Genomic DNA, 24,777 nt, shown 5'->3' with positions numbered 1-24,777 from the left:
TTATTTGTATGTTTTTTGTGTTTGTTTTTTTATAATATTTGGATTATATTGTACTTTTTATTATTATTTTGAATTGTCTTCAGTTTAACATCATTTTTTTGGAGTGAAATTTGTTTAAATTTGAATATAAAAAGTTTGTAATTTTTTTTTATTTAAAAAAAATTGTAATTAAATAGACTAGTGAGCCAACCCATTTACCCACCAACTCGTGGTGGGTCGAACCGCTTTCGGATTTTTCTGGCTCGCTAATAAATGAATCGGGTTGGGTTGACTCACTAAGTGACCAACCCGTGGTGGGCCGAGTAGGGTCGAGCCAGATTACCCGTTTTGAGAGCTCTACCATTTTCATTCAACCTCATTAAACCATTTTCATTACACCATTTCCATTAAACCCTTCTCATTATACCATTCTCATTAAATCATTTTCATTCAATCATATTCATTGTAAATTAATGAACAAACAATCAACTTCTACAACTCTTCAATTCACTGAACAACATTACATTCAACAACACACCAACAATATACAATGTCAATTGTCCATCCTACACAATGCCAACTATACATCACAACAACAAAGAAATCACACAAGCCACTCCTATCAACACTTTCGTCTACTCTTGAAGAATCAACATAAATTTCTCCAAATTACATATGATCTTTCTATTAACTTCCTTTTCTTTAGTGTTCACCAAATTGTCATCATTTCCTTTGCACTTCACATAGGTACCATCTATCAGTGCACCATTTGAAATAGTTGCAACCAACATTTTCACTTCCATTTTGTTAAAAAAAAAATCATCAACTACAAGAAGTGAGTATTCCAATTTTAAAAACAATAAAACAAATAAAATACACAAATTTTATCATGTACTTAGGACAATTCCAAAATTGTTTCTCTCGATTCTTAGTTTCACAGTTTTTAACATCGATTTATCTCTACAATAGTAAATGAGTGAAACATTGAAACTCCTCTCTCCATCCTCTATCACCACAATAATTGAGATTACGATTTTGCTTCCACAACTCATTACATTTAAAAGACGAACATAAATGACCCATAAACATATTTCAATAACTCTAACCATAATACTAATAAACAAAACAAACATCAACTAGAATCACAAATTTTATAGCACAAGAATAAACACTAAAAATATCATTTTAGAAGAATAATCTAAAACTTGATAGAAGAAAAACCTAAAACCTAATAGAAGAAGCTAAAACATAATAAATGTAGAATGATACTAATAACAATAATCTCTATTTAAATATTACAAAAATTAGGGAACAACAAAATCCTAAATTTTTTATTTTAAAAATAATCAAGTTAATCTGTCATCAATATATCACATCTTTTAATTAAGCAACGCCAACATATCAGTTAACATTTAATACTATTTAGCCAATTTAAGGTCAAAAAGTTTAATTGAATCAATTTTTCAAAAAATAAAAACTCAATTAGGGACAAACTTAAGATAAAAAAAAAAGACCTTGTATTTAACAAAAAAAAAAAAAAAGAAAAGAAACATCAATATAAAATATTTTATCAAACAGAGACAAACGAGTGTTCCCCTCTTTCATGTTTTCAAAACCTTCACTCATTTCTTCCTACCCTCTTTTCTCACATTTCAGCAACCTTCATCTAACTTTTCTTTTTGCAAATCTCAATATCATTAATTTGAAAGCTCCACCTTCAATATCGTCACCTTTGTGTTTTTTTGCTGAGAATGCAACTTGCAGCAAAACTACTGATGTTCACTGTAAAGCTAGGCGGGGAAGGAGTAATCGTGCTTTGTTCTCTGGTAATTGGTGATCTTTATGATTAAGTTTAGGCGTTATTGAAGGTTGTAGGTGCTGAATGTTCTTCATCTGGTCTACTTGTGTTTTCTAGGTTGAATACAAAGCTGTTCCTTAAGTATCGTGTGACCCAGTGAAAACAAAGCACAAAATGGCAGCAAAGAAAGCATGGAGAATCGTTCCGAGACCCCTCTTAGAAACCATCCTCAACAACCACGCGCAGCACCACCGTGTCCCCCAACCCCTCCTCCTTCATGGCCCCAGAGGCGTCGGCAAAACCACCCTCATTCTTCAACGTGCCTTTCTCACTCCCTCCCTCACTCTTTCTCTAAATTCTCTCCCTCTAAGACGCATTTCACGTTTCTCCCTTCTTTTTCTCAGGTTTACTACCCGACTGGAATAAAGGCCCTCATCTCACCGGTTACGTTGACTTCGCGGAGCAAATGAAAATTGACCCTGGCCCATCACACAGCCCGTGGGCTTCCTGGTCCACCTGCCCGCCGCCACCCCTCTCCGACTGCTGCAAAATCCTTGAGCATTGCCTGGAATCCATGGCCGAGAAGGCTGTCCGCGCAGGCTCCATAAGCTCCCAACAAATATTCACTACCCTCAACAAATGGCACGGCCTCACCACCGCGCTCCGCCAGGTGCTGCAGAGCAAGTCCCGTGCTTCGGACAGGGCGTCCCCTGCCGTGCTATGGGATCGGGCCGTATTGGCCATGTCTGGGCAATGCACCGGTGCGGAGGTTGGTAGGATTTTGGGATTTGGGGAGAAGAAGAATGGCTTGTCCTTTGAGGAGGCTTCTTACATCAAGGAATCAATTGCGGCACTAAAGCTGGCGAAGAAGGTGATCGAGCTTCAGCAAGGGTGGAGGGCCAATGCCATTTCTCATATGAATCAGACCGGTGTGTTCTCCAGGACTTTGACACATTCTTGTACTGATTGGCCTTGCTTGTTGTTAGAGTTGTTGTCACAAGCTGCTGAAATTGATCATTTTCAGGTACATTATTGGTTTGTTTTGCAAAGTACTCAATTTAATCAAGGTTTTAAATTGCATCATGGATTCCATTCTCTTCATTTCGGGCAATCGTGGCTGGTGTATTCTCAGTTGCAGTTGTGGTTTTGGACCATAATTATAAACCTTGAATTAAATTGAACATGATAAAGATGCATTTCGTGCTAATATACATCCAGAAATGATTGTTTTTTGTAAGATTTTATGCTTATTTATCTATGCTACGAAGTCATGTTAGATTGCTTTTCTCTTTCTTTTTGTATAGTGTGTTAGTGACATGAAGTGTTCAAACTAATGATATATTCAAGTAATTGCAGCCAAAGCTGGTTATTAACAATATTGAAGTTCTAAAGCACGCCACGGTAAATAACAAGTTATCAGTTAGTGGACCCCTATATCATGATAGTCTAATATGGAGAATAATTGCTTTGGGTGCAAACGAGCGCTGTCTGCCTGTTATCTTGGTGACATCTGATAGGTGATTTTCTTACGTTAAACTTTGTTTCTTCTCTTCTCATTTTTCTCGCAGTTTACCATACAAAGTTCTTACATAGTGGTTGGATTTTGGTTTTATTTTTTTTACAGCTAACAGTGCTTATTTTTTACCTTTGTATTCTTTCTAATACTAATTCCAATACCTTGTTATTTTCCCCAGTTACTACTCATATGAAGCTTTCTTGGAGTTTGGATATATGCAGATATTTATCTCACGTGAGGTACTTGAATAGCCAATGTTTTCCTCCTCCGCTCTTTCTTTCTACACAAGCCAATACAAACAAATCATTATGAGAATTTGTGTATATATTTAGGTTAAGATGCATGGACGAACATTCTGATTCCTCTGAATTAAGCATGAAATATGGAATATAGGATTAGAATACAATTGAATTCTATAGATCTCTACCTTCCTTTCTAAGGAAAAATATGACTGATAACAAGGCAAGATACACTATGCTACCTTTTGAGATTAAGTTTCCTAGGAAGGAAAGTTGAGGGTAAAACACAATATGTGAATCAATGTTATCCACAGTTGCCAAATGGCTGCTATTGTGGTGGTGAGGCATGAAAACATGTTTACGTGTTGCAATTTTGAATTGTGGTTGGAGCATCTGTGATTGGAGGTGTTGCAAGGCATTGTTGCGATTGTGCTCTCGGCGTGATTTAGGGTTTGTTGTCAACTCTTGCTTGAAATCTTGAAACTACCCATCACTTTTTAATTTTTTGTGATGGTATATTTGGGTTTCGGTAATGTTTAATGTTATTTAGCTACTAAAAAAGCTTACCCCTACCATGACATAGATAAAAGATCACAATGATAGAAAAGAAGAAATGAAGAGGTGAAGGCCTGTCTTTTTGTTGGTGTTTCTCAAATCATCTTCATAAGAATCATGACTTTTGTTAGAGTAGTTTAAGAAAAAACTATTTTGTGCTAGATCTATTTGTAACCTATAATCTTTGGGTCAAACTCAACTATATGGTTGTCAAATTCTTGAATTAACTTATTAAGTTGGTTAACTTATTAAGTTGGACAAGTTTACATTTCTACACAACTTTCAAGTTAACATAGAAACAAACTCGCTCTTGCAGCAAACTTGGTAGAATCATGAGTGAACTTGCCTAAGCTAGTGAGTTTGCAACCGAGTTGGCAAGTTTAAAGGAGAAATTTTTTAAAGCCCAAAACAGCAGCTGCCACCTTTGTTTGGTGTGCGTAAGTGAAAAACTCACCCTGAATAGAAGATTAGGGTTTCCCTTCTGCATCCTGCTTGTATATTCGTACTCTGCACCACTGTTCGCTCGCTGTGTTATTGTGGTTGTCAACAAGGTAATCAAAATCGAGATCTTACTCAAGATCGGAAAGGAAAATATAAATCGTAAATTGGAAAATCGTAACTTGGATTGTAAGATCCTACAAATTTGATTGTCACTCAAAATTCATAATATATGAAATAAAAGAGTACATCATTAGGTACAGACATAACATCCTATCTATATAGGTAGGAGTAAGTCCTTCCAAGTTACAAAACAGTAACAAAACAATAAATAGCTGAAGGAAGAGTGAGAATGAGACTGTTTTAGAGAAGGAGGATTGGCAGTCTGGATACATTTTGATCAAGGAGGAGCGGCAAATGTTTTTGATCTTTTAGTGTGTCAAGTGGCAGTTTTCCACACTTACAACATAGGTTGAGTGTTAGGTTCCTAATTAGTGAACCTAACCAAAACTCTCTCAATACACGGAACAACCAAAGATGAAAGAAAGAACTGTATTATTGCTGAANAATGGATAGTCACTGTACACAACATGGGTTTAGGAGCATAATCTCCCTTGAGAGCATAACCTCTCTACAGGCAATAGACCTGACTTCACAAAATACTCGATATCCCCTACCGCGTTACACTACCTCTATTTATAGAGGCTCTGACCCACTTCCCCTTTTTAACCGACACTCTCCACACGCTTACTCCTCAACCCCTCTAACCTATCATCATATATCCTAACGTATATCCTAACATTGAGTCACTATTTTTTTAATCTTTCATTTTGCAGTGGCACTTTCCCTCTCTTACGGAAGAGAAAGAGTCACTCCCTTTTTCAAAAAGTTACTTTTACTTTTAGGGCAGTGACAGCTTTCACAATCACTTATCACCACTAACGCAGAACTGCACTTTGATCTCAAATCAAATGTTGGAGATACTCTCACAATGCAGCAAACATGTTGGAGAGCTCAATGCACGACACAACACCTCCTGCTAACGAATCCCTATTGTCTAACCAGTATAAATACACCTATCATCTGCTTTGTGTGTTTTACACACCTTGTCTGCCCTGTATAGAACACACCTAGCGTCTAACCCATGCAATTTACACTCCTTGTCTAACACTCAACAAAACAGTCTCCTACCACCACAAAACACCACCTTTTCTACCCAGTGCAAGTACACATACCTTCTACTATGTGTATTTGCACCCAACGTCCACCACCAACTCGTCTACTCTACTGTCAACTCTTCTCATGGTCATTACACTTTGCAAGTCAGTGGTGTAGGATTGAGTTAGGTCTAAATTCACTTTTAAAGATATATTATGGCATCAAATGATTCATGTAGTTGATTCCACCTATTGAGAAAAGATTTTATTTTAATTGTTATGTTGCTTCTTCCTACAATTTGGTTAGGACGAAGAGGTGGTAATGATATGCTATCCTTATAGTTTGTGTATAAGTTCTTTTTCATATGTTTTAGTACATATTCTTGATTGAACAACTTTTGCTTGCAGACCTTTGGATGGACTCCACAAGAAGCCAAAATGCACTTTGTCGCTGACTATTTTAGTCTTTCAGAAGTATGAATATTTCAACATTAGATATTTTGTTTTTGTTGTTTAAATTCTTATTTTAATTCCAAGTAATCATTGCAAGTTTTAATTAATATTTCTTAAATTCAGTGGAACGTGATTGCTGAGGTACTTGGGCCAAATCCTCGACATCTATTTGAACTTTATGCACTTAAACAAAGCAATTATCATCTGAAGTAAGCATTTCTTTTTTGAATTATATACAGTTATAAAAAACTATTATAAGCCATATTACTCTTTTGACCATTGTCTGCAGGTGTTTTATATTATCATAAGTTTTGTACCATTGTTAAACATCAATGGAACTGAATGTCTTACTAGTTTATGCTTTTGCTTAATTGTAGACAAACAAAAGACACGACAAGTACTTTTGAGGACATTGTAGATGCATACATAGCCTATTTGCAAGTAAGTTCAAAATTGGGCATGAAATATATCATCTTTCAAAGAGATGTCTTTATGTGATATATTTTTGGGATTATTCAAGGAAACCTCATAACAGGCATTGTATATTTTTGTAAATTACATTAATTTTGCCACAATTACGGTAATGCAATAGCATGGGAAAATTTCTCCTATGAAGAGATAAATTACAGATTCCATCATTTTGACAAAAGTAGACAAGATGGGTGGATATATGAAAGATATCCTTTCCTTTCTATCACTTTTTGATGTATGGAAGTTGAATAAAAGGTGAACTTTCATTTTATAGCATTTTCAAATTTAAAGGGCTTAAGCATTTTATAGCATTTTATATCATATTCTGTGTTGTTCAATAAATCTCTAGATTTTCAGTTTCTCAAAACCTTTCGATGTTCCTGTTTTCCTTTCTTGCGACCATATCACACTCAAACTTGATTTTCAAAGTGAAGAATGTCTTTTCCTAGGCTACTCTCAATTTCATGAAGGTTATAAATGTTTGTCTTCTGGTGATCGTGTATTCATATCAAAGGATGTTTTATTTGATGATGATCGTTTTCCTTATTCTGATCTGTTTCCTCAGTCTCCAGATACTATAAAAAATGTTGATCAATATTTTACTTTATTTCCAAATCTGTCGTTTCTTATACAGCCTACCAGTCCCGTGTCCAATACTTCCACTTTATCTGATAATGAATCATCTCCTCACGATTCTCCTTCAGTTTCTGTTTTAAATAATTCAATGCCCTCTGTATCAGATCCTGCACATGCACCTGTTCTAAACACTCATCGAATGCAAACTAGGTCCAAATCTGTTATCTTTCAACATCGGATTCATCCATCTCTTCTCCTGTCTCATTCTGAACCAACTAGCGTGAAACAAGCACTAAGGTTAAAAACTGGCAGGCTGCAATGCAACAAGAATATGATGCTTTAATCAGTCAAATAACATGGGATCTTGTTCCCTTACCATCTAATAGAAAAACAGTTGGCTGTAAATGGGTGTTTAGAGTCAAGGAAAATGTTGATGGTTCTATAAACAAGTATAAAGCACGATTTGTAGCTAAGGGGTTTCATCAAGTTCATGGTTTTGACGTCCATGAAACTTTTTCTCCAGTGATTAAACCAGTAACAATCTAAATTGTTCTCACTGTTGCTCTATCTTTTGTGTGACAAATTTTCCAATTGGATGTGAACAATGCATTTTTAAATGAATTTTTGAATGAGACAGTTTTTATGCAGCAGCCTCCTAGATTTGAAGCATCTGATAAATCATCAATCTGCAAGTTAAACAAGGTGGTTCACTCACCTTCAAGCTGCTCTTCATCAACTTGGGTTTACATGTGACGCTTCATTGTTCATCTATAAAAAGGGTTCTGGGATTATTTACTTTCTGGTTTATGTTGATGATATTCTTATCACTGGGAGTTCTCCTAGTCTCATGAAGCATATTACTACACAGCTTCATGCCACTTTTCCTTTGAAACAACTTGGTCACTCAGATTATTTTCTTGGTCTTGAGGTCAAATACTTATCTGATAACTCCATCCTTATGTCTCAGACCAAGTACATTCGTGATCTTCTTCATAAAACTCACGCGGCTAAAGCTCATGCTATATCTTCTCCTCTGGTTTCTAATAGTAAATTGTCCAAACATGGTGCTGATGTTTTTTTAGATCCCACACTGTACAGATCTGTTGTAGATGCTTTGCAGTATGCTACTGTAACCAGACCAGAAATCAGTTTTGCTGTTAATAAAGTTTGCCAGTTTATGGCCAATCCTCTTGATTCTAATTGGGCAGTAGTTAAGCGCATCATAAGGTGTCTCAAAGGGACTCTTTCATGGTCTTCATTTTAAACCTGCTTTGCTGCATCAACCTGTATCTTTAACAGCTTTTTGTGATGCTGATTGAGCATTTGATTTTGATGATAGACGGTCTATTTCTGGTTCAACCATTTTCTTGGGCCCTAATCTAGTCTCGGTGGTCTAGAAAACAAGTGATTGCACGTTCTAGCACTATAGCTGAATATCAAAGCCTAGCTCACACTGCTGCAGAGCTATCTTGGATTTCAAAACTGCTCATATAACTTCATGTCTCTTACACAGTTCCTACTCTGTTATGTGATATTCGGAGTGCTGTTTTTATTGCTCATCATCCTGTTCTCCATAATCGCAGAAAACATATGGAAACTGATGTATTTTTTGTTTGGGAAAAACTTTTGGCCCAGCAATTGTGCATTGCTCACATTCTAACTCTTGATCAATGGGCAAATGCTCTTCCTTCAACTCGTTTTGCTTTTCGTGCCAAACTCAATGTGAAGAATTTTTCACAAGAAAATTCTTCTCCTTGAGTTTGAGGGGGGCTGTTAATGTTAGTATACAATTGTTAAATAGTTGATAATTAGTATACTATGGTGTTTTCTTTGTATTTGTACAAATTATAATAGTGTTTTCCCTTTTCTTGTACAACTGTCAACATTAGACAACCATCAGTAACTGACTCATAAGTCAGTATACTTGTGGTCGAGTAAGAATGTAAATTATACACATTTGTTCATCATTATTTTATCTCTTCCCTCTGTTCCAATTCTCTATACGGAAAACGACTTTGTGAACCAGTCAACTCGTGAACAGTAACCTAACTTGCAGACTTATACGAGTTTGCCAAACAACTCATGAGTTTGATAATAATTCCCAACAGGTTTTCCAAGTATTGCTCTTCTCTATTGCCTCCATTTCCAAATCCATGGTTTGTTTCCCACTCAAAATTAGAAGAAAATATTTTCTCTCTTTTTCAGTCTCATTACATACATGATATACATACATACATTGATTGAATAATTTAGGAAACAAGCACAACCTATTCTAGAAAACAAATCCTTGAGATTGTGGGATTGATTTGCTAGTAATAAGACCAAGACACAACCAATATACAAAATTAAAACCAATAAGAATAAAATCTGAAACTTCCTAACATATCTTGACAGAATAAAATCTAAAACTTCCTAAAATATATAATCTCAATGGATCCTCCTCTGTGTGTAATCAATTCGGTTTTACAGTTTAATACAATTTCACATGATCGTTTCAAACTTACTCTAATTTATTTACAAATAATAAAAAAATTGAATTAGGAAAAATATGATGACTTAAAACAAAAGAGGGAATATTTGTAACTTTTTCTTGTTTTTCTGGACGTTGAATTTGTGGACTGCATTTCTTTTTTTTAAATATAAGGTGCCATTTTATTTTCTTTTTGTTTCTAGTTAGTTGACTTCAATTAATTTTGTTCGTCTTCTGTCTTCTGTATTCATCATTAATGACATGTATCATTCAATTCATTCAGATTACTGTTGTGAATCCTGCTATGGATAGAGCTTTGGAGTTGTTGCAAAAATTTGCAGTTGATGTACACAATGGAAAAATTTCAGAAGACAGATTACGTTTTGGTGCAGCTTGGAGGCACCCCCCACAAATTAATGACCCTATGTTGCACAAGGAATGGGCAAAGCTTCAATTAATGGATTTTGTTCAGTCTTTTGCTAATACAGGATTTGCGGTAAACTTTCTTATCTTTCATCAGATTATATTTTGGCTCTGATGTGACTATAGATTTTTTGAAAATTGAATGACACTGGAGCAAAGTTACATGCATACGGAAACACAATGCATGGAATGATCCCATGTTTTTTTGTTTCTTCGTTTTTCTTTTTGCTTAATAAATTTTCACGTGATTACAAATGATAGATGTTCTTTGTGGTATCAGGAAAGCTATGATGCCAAGGTAAATAGTATTTTCTAACATAGACTTCAAAATTCTTGGATAATGTCGCTATTTTTTGAGCTTTTGTTAGTTGAAGGTGATTTTTAGGCTATACTATCCTACATGCTACATGTAATAAATGTGGAAACTGATATCTTGCATATCTACAAATTATTATAATTTTTAGTCTATACTATCCTACTTGCTACATGTAATAAACGTGAAAAGTGAGTTCTTACATACCTACAATTTATTATATTTATTTTATAAGCAAGGACATGATGAGAAGAGGTATATTCTTAGAATATCATTTTGTCAAATTACTTTTTCTACCAATGTTGGTGATTAGCTTATATTTAATTCCCTGTTGAATGATTCTTGTAGTAGAGTGGATACTACGAGTGAAATGGGAAATAATTTCTATATTTATTGGCAATGGAAGAAATTAAGCTAAGCTATAAGAGAAAGGTTCATGAAAACTGAAAATGAATTTGTATTTATTGATTTATGAACTTCCTGTATAGGTATTTATATAGAGACTGTAGATAGCACAACAAATTGTGCTGTCTAGATATTATAACTCAGCGTGACCAACTTACAAGATAGCTTGTACGGAAGTGTCATCAGATAGGGGTTATGGCAGGAACCATAACAGTATAGCATGGCCGTTTTTTCTGGTCATTGCCATCTGCTATTTTGAAGGATATGGCGTCTTCTGCCATTTCTGTTGTGGCACTTGCCGTGCACATTGGATCTTCTATGAACAAGAACCTTCTCCATGGTGCGAGATATGAAAGCATTTCAAAACCAGTCTTTTTTTTTTTTTTTTTTTATGTTGAGCCTTCTTTTTAGTTGTCTCGGATAATAATACTTGAACTGTGTAACAAAATAAAAAAATCATTTTATAGATAACAGTGAAACCAATTACATTCTCATCACCTTTATTTGTTACAATCAAACACTTTCAAATAAGGGAATATAAAGTTTGGGGATATTGTAGATATTTATCCTAATAATCTGCTATTTACAACATTCTTTCTCAATTTGGTAAACTAATATTTATGATTCCCAACTTGTCTACAAGGTCATATAATTTGTTCTGAAGCTCCTTAGGGAAATGTTTGCTATTTGAAGTCTAGCAAGTACACGGTTGTAATTTTTGGAGATTCCATATTGATTAAAGATATGACTAAATTATATTATATAAATTGTTGCAAACATAACATTTCAAGTAGGTTGTCTAACATTTAGTTAAACATAAATTCCACTTTCTTAAAATGGAATCAGAGTCATTTAGAGCTTATTGTGCTCATGTTTTTTAGGCCTATTATTTCACTTGCTATCAGGTGCTTGAGATGTTCAATCCTCAGTGTGAGGGAGGGTGTTAAAGATAAAAATATAACCAAATTATAACATATAAGTGAGTGCTAACCTTACTGTTTAATTTGATTTTGAGGTTGAATTTAAGTTTCACTTTAAGAGAGACCATAAGACCTTTATCAAGATTATCTTCAGTGAAGTACTTCTCAATTTTAATGTTTGTCTTATCATGTTGCAGTAGGTTATGGATTATTTTCATGGCTGACTTGTTATCACAGTATAATGGCATATGAATGTTTGTTTTTATTTTGAGGCCATCTAGTATAAGTTTCACCCAGAGTTTTTCACACACCTTGAGCAAGGACTCATAATTTAGCTTCTGTATTACAATGTGATGTACTCTGTCCTTTGTTTTGCTTTCTTCCAAGAAATATATAATATCCAAAGGTAGATTTTGTTCGTCAATGACTAATCCTGCATTGTCTGCATTAGTATCTATTATCACGATCGATGTGTCTTTTTTCATAAGCAGTAGCCTCTTTCATAGGTTTGACTTCATGAAACCGGTAAGTTACAATACAAACCAGTAGAGACACTTGCTGAACGGAATCACAAATTTGATGTGAATCAACTGAAGATGTAGCTATGGGTAGGCAATCTTATCAAAGGCTTGTCGGGAAGTTTATCTACTTGTCTCACTCTAGGTTTGACATTGCCTATGCTGTAGAGGTTGTAAGTCTGTTCATGCATAATCCTAAAGAGACTCATCTCAGAGCAATTTATCACATTCTAGGGTACTTGAAAGGAACTCTTGGAAAAGGAATTCTATTTACAGTGGGGAATGAAATGATCTTAGAAGCATACATAGACACTGACTATGTAGTTCAATAGACGACAGGAGGTCTACCTTCAGATATTACACTTTTCGTGGAGGAAATTTAGTCACTTAAAGGAGGAAGAAACGAAATGTTGTGGTGAGATCAAGTTAAGAGGCAGAGTTTGAAGCCATGGCCTTAGTGATTTGTGAATTACTATGGTTAAAGATTGTGGAGATATTTTAGGAAGTTTTAGATTTGATTCCTATTGTTTTTAATTATGTATATTGGTTGTATCTTGATTTTATTAATAGCATATCAATCCCAATTTCTTAGCGATTTGTTTTCTAGATTAGGCAGTACTTATGTCCAAATTTATCCAATTAATGTATGTATATGTATGAGATGCATGTAATGAGACTGAATAAGAGAGAAATTATTTTCTTCTAAACTTGAGAAAGATAACTTTAGAATATCTGAAGATTGATTGGAAGAGTTTAAAAAAAAATTCATTGGAGGAAGCTGATGAGAATGTATTGTGATAACAAGTCAACAATAAATATTGTGCATAATCTTGTACAATATGATAGAACTAAGCATATTGAAGAAGATAGACACTTGTTAAAGGGGAAATTGGATAATGGGACAATATGTACACCATTTGTATCCTCTGAAATCAACATGCAAATGTATTGACAAAAGGGATAACCAGTGCACATCTCAGTTTACTGTTCGTAATTTGGAATGGATGACATCCACTCACCAACTTGAGGGGGGTGTCAAAATCCCTTGATTTTTGCTGCAATTAGTATTTTCTTGTACAATTTTAATTTCATAATTAGGATATTTAATTACATTTCATAATTAGTAGGATTAATAGGCTGACAGTGTATTTTATATTTATTGTACAAGATCATTGATCCTCAATTATAAGGATAAATTATATCCATTGTAAATTAGGATTTTCAATTGTTATGCCTATGTAATCTATTTAAGAGCAATTGCTCCTCTATGAATAATATTGGATTTTCTTTTTGAAATACACACACACTATACACAAGATGAGATTACTAATTTAGGAAATATAATATCAGCACTTAATGTAATCAGATTTCGATGACTCAGGAATATTTGCATATCCCTTCGATTCAAGTATATAATTAGATTATTATGATTTAGGGATATTTCCATTACACACTTTTTTATTATAGTGTGCTTAGTATGGAAGTAATAAAATATGATTGCTGACATAGGTTGATGACAAATGGCAGTAGAAGGACTATAATATCCTCGTATAGTTTTTTTGGATGGCTAGGGTATAATTTCTAGCTTAAAATTCAAGCCTCCTCCAAGTCATGTATAATAATAAGTTATCTTTGGAATGTTATGGAAACATTGGTTCGAGAAGTTTGTCAGCAATAAAACTCCTCGTTTATTAGTTTGAGTTTATAAACTGGTATTGAAAAACTGAGGTATGTGGAGTGAAGTGTGACTCTTCTGTAGTATCCATAATATATATTTTATTATTGTACATAAGGCGATTGTTATTTGCATGTGGAGGTAGCTCAAAGCTGAACCACAAAATTTGTTGTTATACTTTCACTTTATTTGCACAACCTATTATAACAAGTTTCTTATTCTTTTTTTCCCTTGACTTGTTTTCCCTTTTTGTTCTTTGTTTACTCTTGTTGATAATTAAGAAAAGCAATCAGAACGATGGATTTGATGCATGGGAATGAATAGTTATACAATTTGATTTTGTCCATTTAATATTAGGATTTGTTATAATTAGGACTTCTTTCTTTTTGTTTTTTAGAATAAGCTTTACAGGAAAGAATCTTTTCTAATATTCAGTCAGATTCTTATCATCCCACTATCGACTATATTTGCTCTATCAACTCTGGCCAATTGCACCATGTCATTATCTAGGGTTGATATGAATTATAAGAGAGATATTAATTAAAGATTAAATAAAGCAGTAACATTGTTTTTGGGTTGTCTTTCATAATTAATAACCCAAAGTTTGATGCTATATATTAGGCATTTGGATTAGGTTTTGTTGTAAATATCATGTTTTATCACCGGGTCAATGAAGGACTCACTTTTGATAACGTTGGTATTATGCTTAGATATTTATATTACAAGAAGGTATTGCTGTTTTGTTTATTTATCAACTATGCAAAGATGTGGTTGGAATCTGTTCAGTAATGTTGATCTTCAAGCAGGTCAATTACCGAAGTGATTATAGTGAAGAAATCTTTGATGATCCATCTATGGATGCTTTGTTACAGGTATGTTAATTTAATAAAAGCCATTGGCCTTTTAGGATCATAGAATAATATAGAATGATGTTTGATATTTCGGGTTATAATGATATGATCTTGATATTTTGTAATTATAACACTTCCTCTCATTGGAGCATATAAGTCATATGTCCTCAACTCCCTTGTTAAACTAACTGCAGAATTTATGATGGGTCATAGCGAGATAGCGCAGCTTACCAACTAACCATTTGTATCTTAGGATCTGAGTTTGACTCTTCTTTATGTGGTACAAGTTTGATACTTGGATCCTAGCGGTCTACCGGTGTAGGATTCCTATTTCTTCTAAATTATCCAAAGTATATTTCCTATGTGATGTCACCAAACCACTCTTGGAGTTAGCAACTTTGATGCCTAGGAATTACCATTGTTTATCAATGTCTTTTGTCTGGAACAATTAAACAAGATATTGTTTTAGAGCCGATGAAGATGACACACCTTATCAAACATTCCCTTTGAGCAACAAATCTAGGAAATTGTGCTGTGTATACTTCCTCATCAAGATCTCCATGCAGCAAGAGACTTAGGAATAGAGATAAACGAGACAGGACAAACATGTATAATGTATGAAGGAAAGACGATGATATCTTAGGTTAGTTAATGTGGGAAGGGTTATGGGTAGAACATATACCGTTTTAAACAATAGATCCGTTAATTTCAAAAGATTAGATCAAATCTAGTATCAAAGATTGTATTGGGCAAGGGGGGGCATGTCCTCCATTATATCATTTCTATTGTGTCTTCATTGATGATAACTTGATCTCTTGGATTGCTTTTAATTTAATTTAATCTATTCCCAGACATACTTTAAATTAATCTGTAATTTAAATTCTCAAATACAAAACTAAAAAGCATATTACATAATTATTAAATAATTTCCATTTCCTAATTTAAAAGTAAAATTAAAACCTAATTCGTAATTATAAAAGTCAATTAAAAAATAATATAATATATTATTTCTCATTTCTTCTATCCTAAAACTAGCAAACCATCCACCAGATTTTCCTCCCACATGATCCAAGCTTTTGAAATGGAGAAGAGTACTGTGAGTCGCAACACTTAGTTATGGAAGAACGGTGGTGCGGCGAGCGAAAGGAAACGCAATGAGTGAACAATGGTGTGACGAGCGAAGAGCAAACAAGCGTGCAGTGAGCAAGTGATGGAGCGGCAACTGGCAAACGGTGGTGCAGTAAGAAAAGGATCTCTCGTGCTTAAGTAGTTAGCGTACTTCACTTTTGCACACAAAATGACTATGGTGGCTACTGTTTGGGGGTTTGAAAAATTTCTCATTTGAACTCGCCAACTCGGTGGCAAACTCACGAGTTTGATTAAGTTCATCGAGTTCACCATGGATTCTACTAAGTTTAGGTCAAAAGCGAGTTTATTTCTGAATTAACTCGAAATCTTTATATAAAAGCAAACTTAGACGAGTTAACGCGAGTTTGACAACCATGGATCCACTAGGCTGACACAATTTTCAAAAGGCTTTAGATACTATGCTAAACTATAAGAGAAGAAAAACATTGAATTGAATCACACCTTTGTGATAGTGTGGCCGACACAATTTTCAAGAGGCTTTAGATACCATGCTAAACTATAAGAGAAGAAAAGCATTGAACTGAAATCACACCTTTGTGATAGTGTGAGTATTTATATTGAGAGAAAGAGATCAATACAATTAATGCATGATATTTGATATTCTCTGATAATTAAGATATGAGCCTAGAGTAATTCAAATATGTTCTTGATATTTTTTATAACAAAGACATGGTTTTTGTATTTGTAATTATGTCATATATTTTTAAATTTAATATCTTCATCTTCAAAGAAACGTCGTATGAGTAAATTCCACTGCCTTATCCCCCTCCCTTTGTGTATTTTTGAAGGTGGGACTGTTTTATTCTCAACGGGATCCGCCATTCATTCGTCCCATATCTAAGGGAATTCAAAGGTGTCTAGTGAGATGGTAAGTGATTTTTTTTTTCAAGTTTCAGCGTGCTGATAATAGACTGGAATGGGTTGAAATACTTTTTTAAATGATGTTTGATTGTAGGCTTGTACAGCAGCGGATGCAGCTGAATACCCATAATTTGATTCATTTCATGTGGCATAGAATAATACGTGGACGATATTATCGTCATTTGATGGTACAAATTGGCTATAAATAGAGCATGGAATCTGGTAAAATTCTTGATCTATCTCTTTCCAGTTTAATTATTGTAGAAATAAGTGATAGATAGTCATATGATGGAATCATTTGTGTGACAAGTACAAAAAGCAACGGATTGTATAGAGTGTACATTGCATTCCATATAGATGGGTATAGGCCAATATAGTAAAATATATATAACAATTATTGTTCACCGTGCTGATCCTTGATAAACGTTGAGATGTTACTTATTGTGCAGTTAATGGAATGGATTTAGTTCATACATAACATTTGTAGACCTTAGGAGAGTGTCAACAGCTAAATTAAAGAATATCCCGATGAGATAATCTTGATCCATTCCTTTTAACTGACCTGCATATTGCTCGAATTGTACAATATAATCTTCTACATTTCCTATTTGATTTAATGCCAGCAAAACTTAGAAGGGATTTCTCAACATATTTGGCTGAAAATGTTGCACCACTAAAGCTTTTCCTTCCAAAGCCGCCGTCACTACTTGCATTCTTTCAATAGAAACTTCTTGCAAACGGAAATATTTGTCCAATCTATTAGTCCAGCCAAAAGCATCTTCCCTTGCAAAGATTGGTATATCCAGTTTGCGCCACCTTGAGCCTCCATTTGGTTTGCCTTGATATTTTTCAACAGACTTTTGGGCTGAAAAGTCATTATTAGAAGACCCAGATGTGGGTTGCAGGTGATCTTTTCTGCCACTCCTGATAATCCACTGATCAAACTCTCCATTCTTTGAAAACATTCCATTTGCTCATTTTCCGCTTTTAGCCTATCACGTCTATCTTCTTGAATCATGCGGTCCAATCTTTCGAATTTGAACTCCATTCTGGAGTTAACCATGCATGTTCAACATAGTGACCACAAGACCAAGAAGGGGAGCTCTGAATACCAATTGATAGGGCAAATAGAACTTACAGAAATATTCAAGACAGACTCTTGAATGATTTTATTACTAACAAGACTGTTTCTGCGAATGTGGTAGAAAACAGTAACAGAGTACAACAATTGAGGTTCTTTTGAGAGGACCTTATTCTCCCACTCCTCCTTCCCTTTCTAGAAAACAAGCTAACCTCCCAAAAACAAAACCCTGACTATTTATAATAGTCAGCTACATGGAAAACATCTAAAAGAGGTTATAACTATCACATTCAGTTACTCCTTTTATACACAAGGCCAAATCTATCACCACCACACCTCCTAGACCGACACATACAAAATACTTCTTACATAAATTCTTCCTATAGTACACCTTCCGAACCCGTTCTCTCTCTATAAAGGTCTAACAGATTTCCTCAAGTTTGTGGACAAGAATGAACATAAGACCTCCTGACTAGCTTTTAGATCAGTCTTTCCATACTAACTTTCTTGCTGTTTGGATGTTTTGTTCACATAGAAGAAACTTAAAAAGAAGTGAAATAAGAATTATCTTTATGTAATGAATATGGTGACCAGTTCATACCATCTATCCATTCATTAAATTTAGTTATAGATCTACTATGTAGACCCATATTCCTTACATAATCCGGTAAACTAGTAATGATTTGTTCTGTGCTAGAATTTTTATAAATTTATTATTGTTGACACAGACTTTATTGCACGATTGTTGAATACGAACATTCTAGTTGAGTTTAAAATGCAAAGACTTCAATAAATGGACTTTAATTAAAATCATTATTGATTTACGAATTTTAGTTCTTTGACCTATTGTCTTCTACAGGGAATATTTGGATCTACAGAAATCTTGTTGAAACAATGTGTCCTTCAAAAGTATAAGACCTTTATTTTCATGTCTCATGAGTTTAACTATTTCATATGGGTTGAAGGGCAAAGTGGCCAGGAAGTTGATGCCGTCTAGGTGCAATATTTTTATATCTTAAGCTGTAGAAGTTGGAACGACGCTGGCACAAAGTCAGTGTCCAAATTTGAAGAACAAAATGATTTAAAACTTCCATGAAAACACCAAGTCTCAAATAAAATGAAGGCATCGATGACAAAGTTTTATCTTTTCAGTATTTTTTTTTGCCTTATCCCACCATTAGGGTAAGAAGAATACCATTTTTCTCATCATTAGGATGAATAGTTCATCTTTTTATTGGAATTGGCAGTCATTAAATCTGTTTAGGCTTTAATTATGAGTTGTTTGTTCTTCTATAAATAAGAAGTCATGCTTTTGTAAGCACACCTTTGAATTGAATAAAAAGTTTATCTTCATTTTTTTCTCCACTTCAATTCTCTCGTGCACGCTTTCTTTGTAGATTTGTTGAAACCTTGATTCAGGTCTATACCTGATTTAAGGATTTTATGGCATCTTACTGTTTGATTTTAACTTTTTTTCTTTCATTTTTTGATTTATTTTTTTATATCATTAGCTCTTCTCTTTATAAATATTTGGTTGTGAATTTTTATATGATAATATAATCCAAGTTAATCAGATTCTAGATGTTTAAATCATGATTAGAAATTAATATTTAGAAATTGATTATAAATATAATTAAAAAAATAACTGGTTCTATCTATTTCGTATACCCCAATTTTAATTATCAGTATCTATTTGTTATTAATTCTAATATATAAATAATATATAGATAGATGTAAACTTTATTTTACCAAATTAAATTACAGTATATAAATAGCTGTATGTTGTATTTTACTTAAATAATAACAAATTATGTATAACCTAAGAAAATAGAATAGATTTTAAATAGTTCTGATATTTTAAAAGTGTAGAATTTAAGTCTAATTTTATTTAACACAAAGGGCTAGTTGAAATTGACATCTGGCTATATTGTATAATTTAATCCTATGTTTAGTCATGTGGGATACGTGAAGGGACATTAAGCTCATCTTTTTTATATTAAAATATTAACTTCTTTATTTAGTTATACGAATGCATATGTAAATGAATAATTTTTATAAGTATCTTGTTTAAGACTTTAGTGTAAAAGTAAAGTACCTCTTTAATTACTTATAAAATAAATTGTTTAAAATAAATAAAATACTTGTGATACAATTTCTCCAACTATACAGACTTAATTTATTCAATAAAAGATAAAGAAAAAATACAACTGTAATATTTTATTTTATCTTTTTTTTTTTTTTATTTTGGGAAGAAAAAGCTATAAAGGAAGCAAAAATATGTTGTTTATCCATGTTATAAACTTTAGATAAAATTGAACATGAAGATACTTAATTATTTTTAATATATAATAATAATAATAATAATAACTAAAGTGGATAATAGTTTAGGAAATAATAGTGTTTATATTCTCGACACAACTTGGATGTAACACATCTTAGAAGTGCTTCGAAGAAACAAATCTTAGGAAGTACATATGATATTTAAAAATAATTAATTTTACAAAATTCTTACATAAATTTTTAAGGCGTTGGATAAGAATTTTTTAAACCTTTTTTATGAATTATATAATTTGAAAACATTGTATTTTGTTTTACTATTGTAATTCAAATTAAGTATGTTGTAATTCATTTTCGAATTGATAAACTGTGTATTTTCTTAATAAGTAATATTTAAATGTATTTTCAGAGTGTTTATTCTAAAATAAATGTCTAGATTGTTCAATTCAGAAAACATATCTATATTACTCAATCTAAAATATATCCAAATTGAACAATTCAAAATGCATTGTCAAACTGAATAATCCATGATTCATTTATTTTAGTACGTATGAGAGAGCCAGGAAGATCCAATTGTGTCGATGACAAAAATTTAGAAAATGTTCATGATATCATGTTGCTTGCAATTTGACACAAAAATATAATTAGTATATTTAGACATTATGTGTAGGATCTTGGGAGCTAAACCTATGTTTGTTAATTTATTTTTCATTTTTATAAACTAGTTTTTCACCGATTTTGAAAGGAAAATTACATTTTCTCATTTTAGTTACATTGAGTTGTAAATCTTATCCGCAATGTTTGTGTTTGATACCTGTTTTACAACTTAATAGCACATATATATTCCTTTCTATCGTCATTTGTTGTATTTGAATTTCATACGAATATGAAAATCCAATCTCAAATGCAACTCAAACCCATTCAAGTAAGTCTTTTCATGTTCCTACCAAACACACAATAATTAAATTCTTGAACTGTTCAAAAGGGTAATAATCTAATGTGTTTTTCATAAATTAAATACGTTGTGCAATTCAAAGATGCATTCTGAAAAGGCATTCTCCGAAATATAATACAGTTGTATAATCTTGAAAGAATGCCGACTGAAAAGTAACGTGTGTTTTATAATTTATTTGAAATTGTTGAATATAGTAAAACTGTATATATGATTAATATGTAAATAAAAGACGACACACACTTTGTAATTGCACTATGATAAATCTAGGTATATTATAGATGAATACCACACGCATGACCAGGAGATAAAAACAGTTGCTCTAATGGCTCAAGTAACCAAATATGTAGAGTTAAAAAGAGTAACAATTACTAAGTAAAGCTAAAACCAAAGTAACATAATAAAAAATAAGACTCAAAACGAAATTAAAAAACACTGTAAAATTTAAGTTTATTTCAATAAAACTCTTTTATGAACTTAAATTTTGTCATTTTTCATCTTTCACCAAACTTACAACTTCCATATGAATAGTGATATTCTTTACTTGTGAACCAAGCTTGCTCCTCGGGTTCTTCATTTCTATTGTGGTATTCCTTTTTCTTCACCTTGGACAATTTTTCATTTTCTTTGTTCTTGTAACATCTAATTTAGCTTTTTTATCTATCAAATTTCTTTATCTTTTTCTTTGAATTTTTTCTTTAGGTCTACTTTCACCACGCTTGTCACACCATTTTCGAAGAACCCAAGCATGTTAACCAAGTTGATCTCTAGTTCCTCCATATTATTATCATGATTTAGTAAGCTTACCTTATCCATTGTCGAGCTCTCCACTTCTACCAGCACACTCTCTAGTTCTTCTAGTACTTTTGAGCTCTCCAGTTTCTCCAACACCAAAATGTCCATGTTCACACTCTTTGTAACGATTTCTAGGCTATCTAGTCATTCATGTTGGGTTTCCCTCACATCGAGCTCCTAAAATCCTCCTTCAAGCTATACAAAGGCACCACTAGACTATTCAAATGTCTAACCAAGTTGTTCGAACTCAACATTGATGTCTCTAGATACAATCTACTTTAAAATAAAATGATAGTGTGGTCCTATCAACTAATATGAAGAACAACTTGATAGTTACATATAAGTTTCATTTGAGTGATAACTTCAAATTGTAACTCTCTAAACAATTACTTAAGCCAAACAAGTTTACAAATGGTTGGGGCCATAACTCTATATTATGCTTTTACACTAAATCTTGCCACCAAATTTTGTTACATGCTCTTCTAAGAGATCAAGATACCACTGATGAAGACACAATATGTAGAAGTAGATATTCTAATATCAAAAGAAGATCCTACTCAATGAGTATGCAAATAACAAACAATTTTTGTATGGTTATTGGAACCATGTAACAAATATTTTCTAAGAGATCCTATAATATATATAAATGATTATATTCTAATGATCTTCACATGGAGAATTGAGAAATTGACTCATCACACCAACTGAAAGAAAATGTCTTGACGAGTAATTTTAAGGAAATTTAATTTCTCAGTCAATCTTATATATTGCTTAGGATTTGAAATAGGCTCTCCTGATTTAGTAGGAGTTTGGTATTAGGACTCGTGGGTTTGTCAATTGATTTTGAATTCACCAATTCGATATCTTTAAAATTATCCAATACATTTTTTAATATATAACAATATCATCGTTGGATTATGTTACCTCAATACTCAAAAAATATTTGAGTTTGCTAAGATCTTTGGTCTACAAATAGTGACAAAAATATTATTTCATTTGGAAGATGTCATATGATAGTCACTATATATAAGAACAATTTCATCAAAAAATACTATTAAATAGACCCATCCAATGCTTGAATATATTATCTCCATAAACACACAAAATCATTTTCCCAATTTGCCCATGCCATCCCTGATTTGAATTTCAATCTGATTTGAATCTCAACTTTATGTTTGGGCCTAACCTATGTGGCATAATTTGATGGGTTACTAAAATAAATGCACCACTGACACTTAATTAAGAACTAAAAAAAGATTGAATTTTGAATCTTTGTTTTTCTGTGTTTATTTAAAATGTGAAATAGAAGATAGTAGCTGCAACTCTATGATATATGTATAGTTTTTCTGAGATGAATGAATAATAGTGTATTATGCAGAAATAGTGTTGAATAATGTGATAATACGTGTGCATGTGAATGATGTATGATGAAAATAATCTTTGTCGATGGTCGGTTGAGTGTTCGTTAGAAGTTATAAACGTACAAGTAATCATATTTTGAAGAAACTTTGGCTCATGCTAATATTAGTATCTTAGACGGATCTTTATTTTCAATCCATCACACAAAATCACATCAAACATATACAATTAGATTCCTTTCTTCTTATATTTTCAATCCAATAATTTTGTTTGTATGATCAATATTAAAAACATATTTAATGATAAAAATACTTTATAAGTATATTTAATTATATAAATATTTTTTATGTGATTAATTAATATTTAGGATATATAGATTAATTAATGTCTTTAATTAATAATTAAAATAATTATTTTATTTGTATGTTAAATTATTCTTTTATAAATAACAATTAGAATTTAATTTATAGGTATTAATAATTTAAATTATAATAACATTACATATTTATGTCTTTAAATAATATAATATATAAATGTTCATATTTTAAATTGTTTTGTATTATAATTTTAGTTTAAGAAAACATGTCAATCTTATCTTTAGTGTACTAGTTTGATGAGTTAAAGAAAATGAACCAAATGATGGATTTAAAACTTTAATCCAATCAATAAAATTTTGGTAAATTAGCAAGCAAATATTTACCATCCATCTTAATTTATTATCGGTATAGGTAACTCATCATGCATAACATTTTCTCGCACTTCTTTTGTTTTATATATATTATTTTTTGTTTAGCTCATAAGCTGCTAAATTTATGAAGGAATATAAGGTTTGAAGAACGTGTTTGGATTCATGTCCTTTAAGTTAAGAAGCATATCAATTTGAAATGGCTCACTTCTTTTGTACTGATCATGTTGATAATGTGGATGTGACCACTTTATACGAGTCATATATATATATATATATATATATATATATATATATATATATATATATATATATATATATATATATATATAATCTAAACTCTATATTGGAAAAGTGATAATATTAAAAAAAATTGATGTTAAATTAGTATGGTTTTACAAAATAAAGTTTGGGAAAATTATTTATGGATTCTTTTATTTTATCTACACCTATTACATATTTATTTTTTTCTTTTTTATCACATTACACAACCTATAAACATTTTTTTTTCTCTTTAAATATATATTGAATTAATGCACCTTTTTGTGTCGATAAATTATTATTCTAAAAGTCTGTGTTGGTTTGATGGTAGAGACCACAACTTATAAACCCGAAGAATCTTGTTTAAAGTAAGCAACATCTGTATAAATGTCAAACTTTCTCTTATAGTATTCAATGCAGATGATATATATGTGTTCACATTGTTACTCACATATCCTACATCCTACAAAATTAGCAAATAAAAAAAATCAACTAAAATCAAAATGTAAAAAGTATATATATATATATATATATATATATATATATATATATATATATATATATATATATATATATATATATATATATATATATATATAT

At 32.2% G+C, this 24,777-nt stretch overlaps 1 protein-coding gene across 2 annotated transcripts; it reads left to right on the top strand.

Annotated features, from left to right (window-relative positions):
• Positions 1-1,544: 1,544 nt before the first annotated feature.
• Positions 1,545-19,213, top strand: LOC106756294. 2 transcript variants are annotated; one of them, XM_014638667.2, is made up of 13 exons: positions 1,546-1,805; positions 1,895-2,096; positions 2,182-2,801; positions 3,134-3,294; positions 3,472-3,532; positions 6,091-6,156; positions 6,259-6,344; positions 6,513-6,576; positions 9,936-10,148; positions 14,713-14,778; positions 16,695-16,774; positions 16,862-16,989; positions 18,708-19,213. In XM_014638667.2, the coding sequence occupies exons 2-12, from the start codon at positions 1,952-1,954 to the stop codon at positions 16,974-16,976; spliced, it is 1,677 nt and encodes a 558-aa protein (XP_014494153.1). In that variant the 5' UTR covers positions 1,546-1,805; positions 1,895-1,951; the 3' UTR covers positions 16,977-16,989; positions 18,708-19,213. The 2 variants fall into 2 exon arrangements, with proteins under 2 accessions (XP_022634219.1, XP_014494153.1); XM_022778498.1 differs by lacking the exons at positions 14,713-14,778; positions 16,695-16,774; positions 16,862-16,989; positions 18,708-19,213 and adding an exon at positions 12,220-12,897 and having other exon boundaries at positions 1,545-1,805.
• The last annotated feature ends 5,564 nt before the right edge of the window (positions 19,214-24,777 follow it).

Source organism: Vigna radiata, chromosome 2 (assembly GCF_000741045.1).
Source record: "Vigna radiata var. radiata cultivar VC1973A chromosome 2, Vradiata_ver6, whole genome shotgun sequence".
Taxonomy (NCBI): Eukaryota; Viridiplantae; Streptophyta; class Magnoliopsida; order Fabales; family Fabaceae; genus Vigna; species Vigna radiata.
The sequence above is the reverse complement of the archived record's forward strand: the minus strand, read 5'-3'. Positions and strand labels throughout refer to the sequence as shown.

What these genes read in the sequence shown, in the direction of transcription:
- LOC106756294 (XM_014638667.2), top strand. Translation starts at nt 1,952, where the DNA reads ATGGCAGCAAAGAAAGCATGGAGAATCGTTCCGAGACCCCTCTTAGAA. An exon ending in ACTATTTTAGTCTTTCAGAA is followed by an intron (nt 6,157 to 6,258) that starts GTATGAATATTT and finishes TCTTAAATTCAG; the next exon opens with TGGAACGTGATTGCTGAGGT. An exon ending in CTATGGATGCTTTGTTACAG is followed by an intron (nt 14,779 to 16,694) that starts GTATGTTAATTT and finishes GTATTTTTGAAG; the next exon opens with GTGGGACTGTTTTATTCTCA.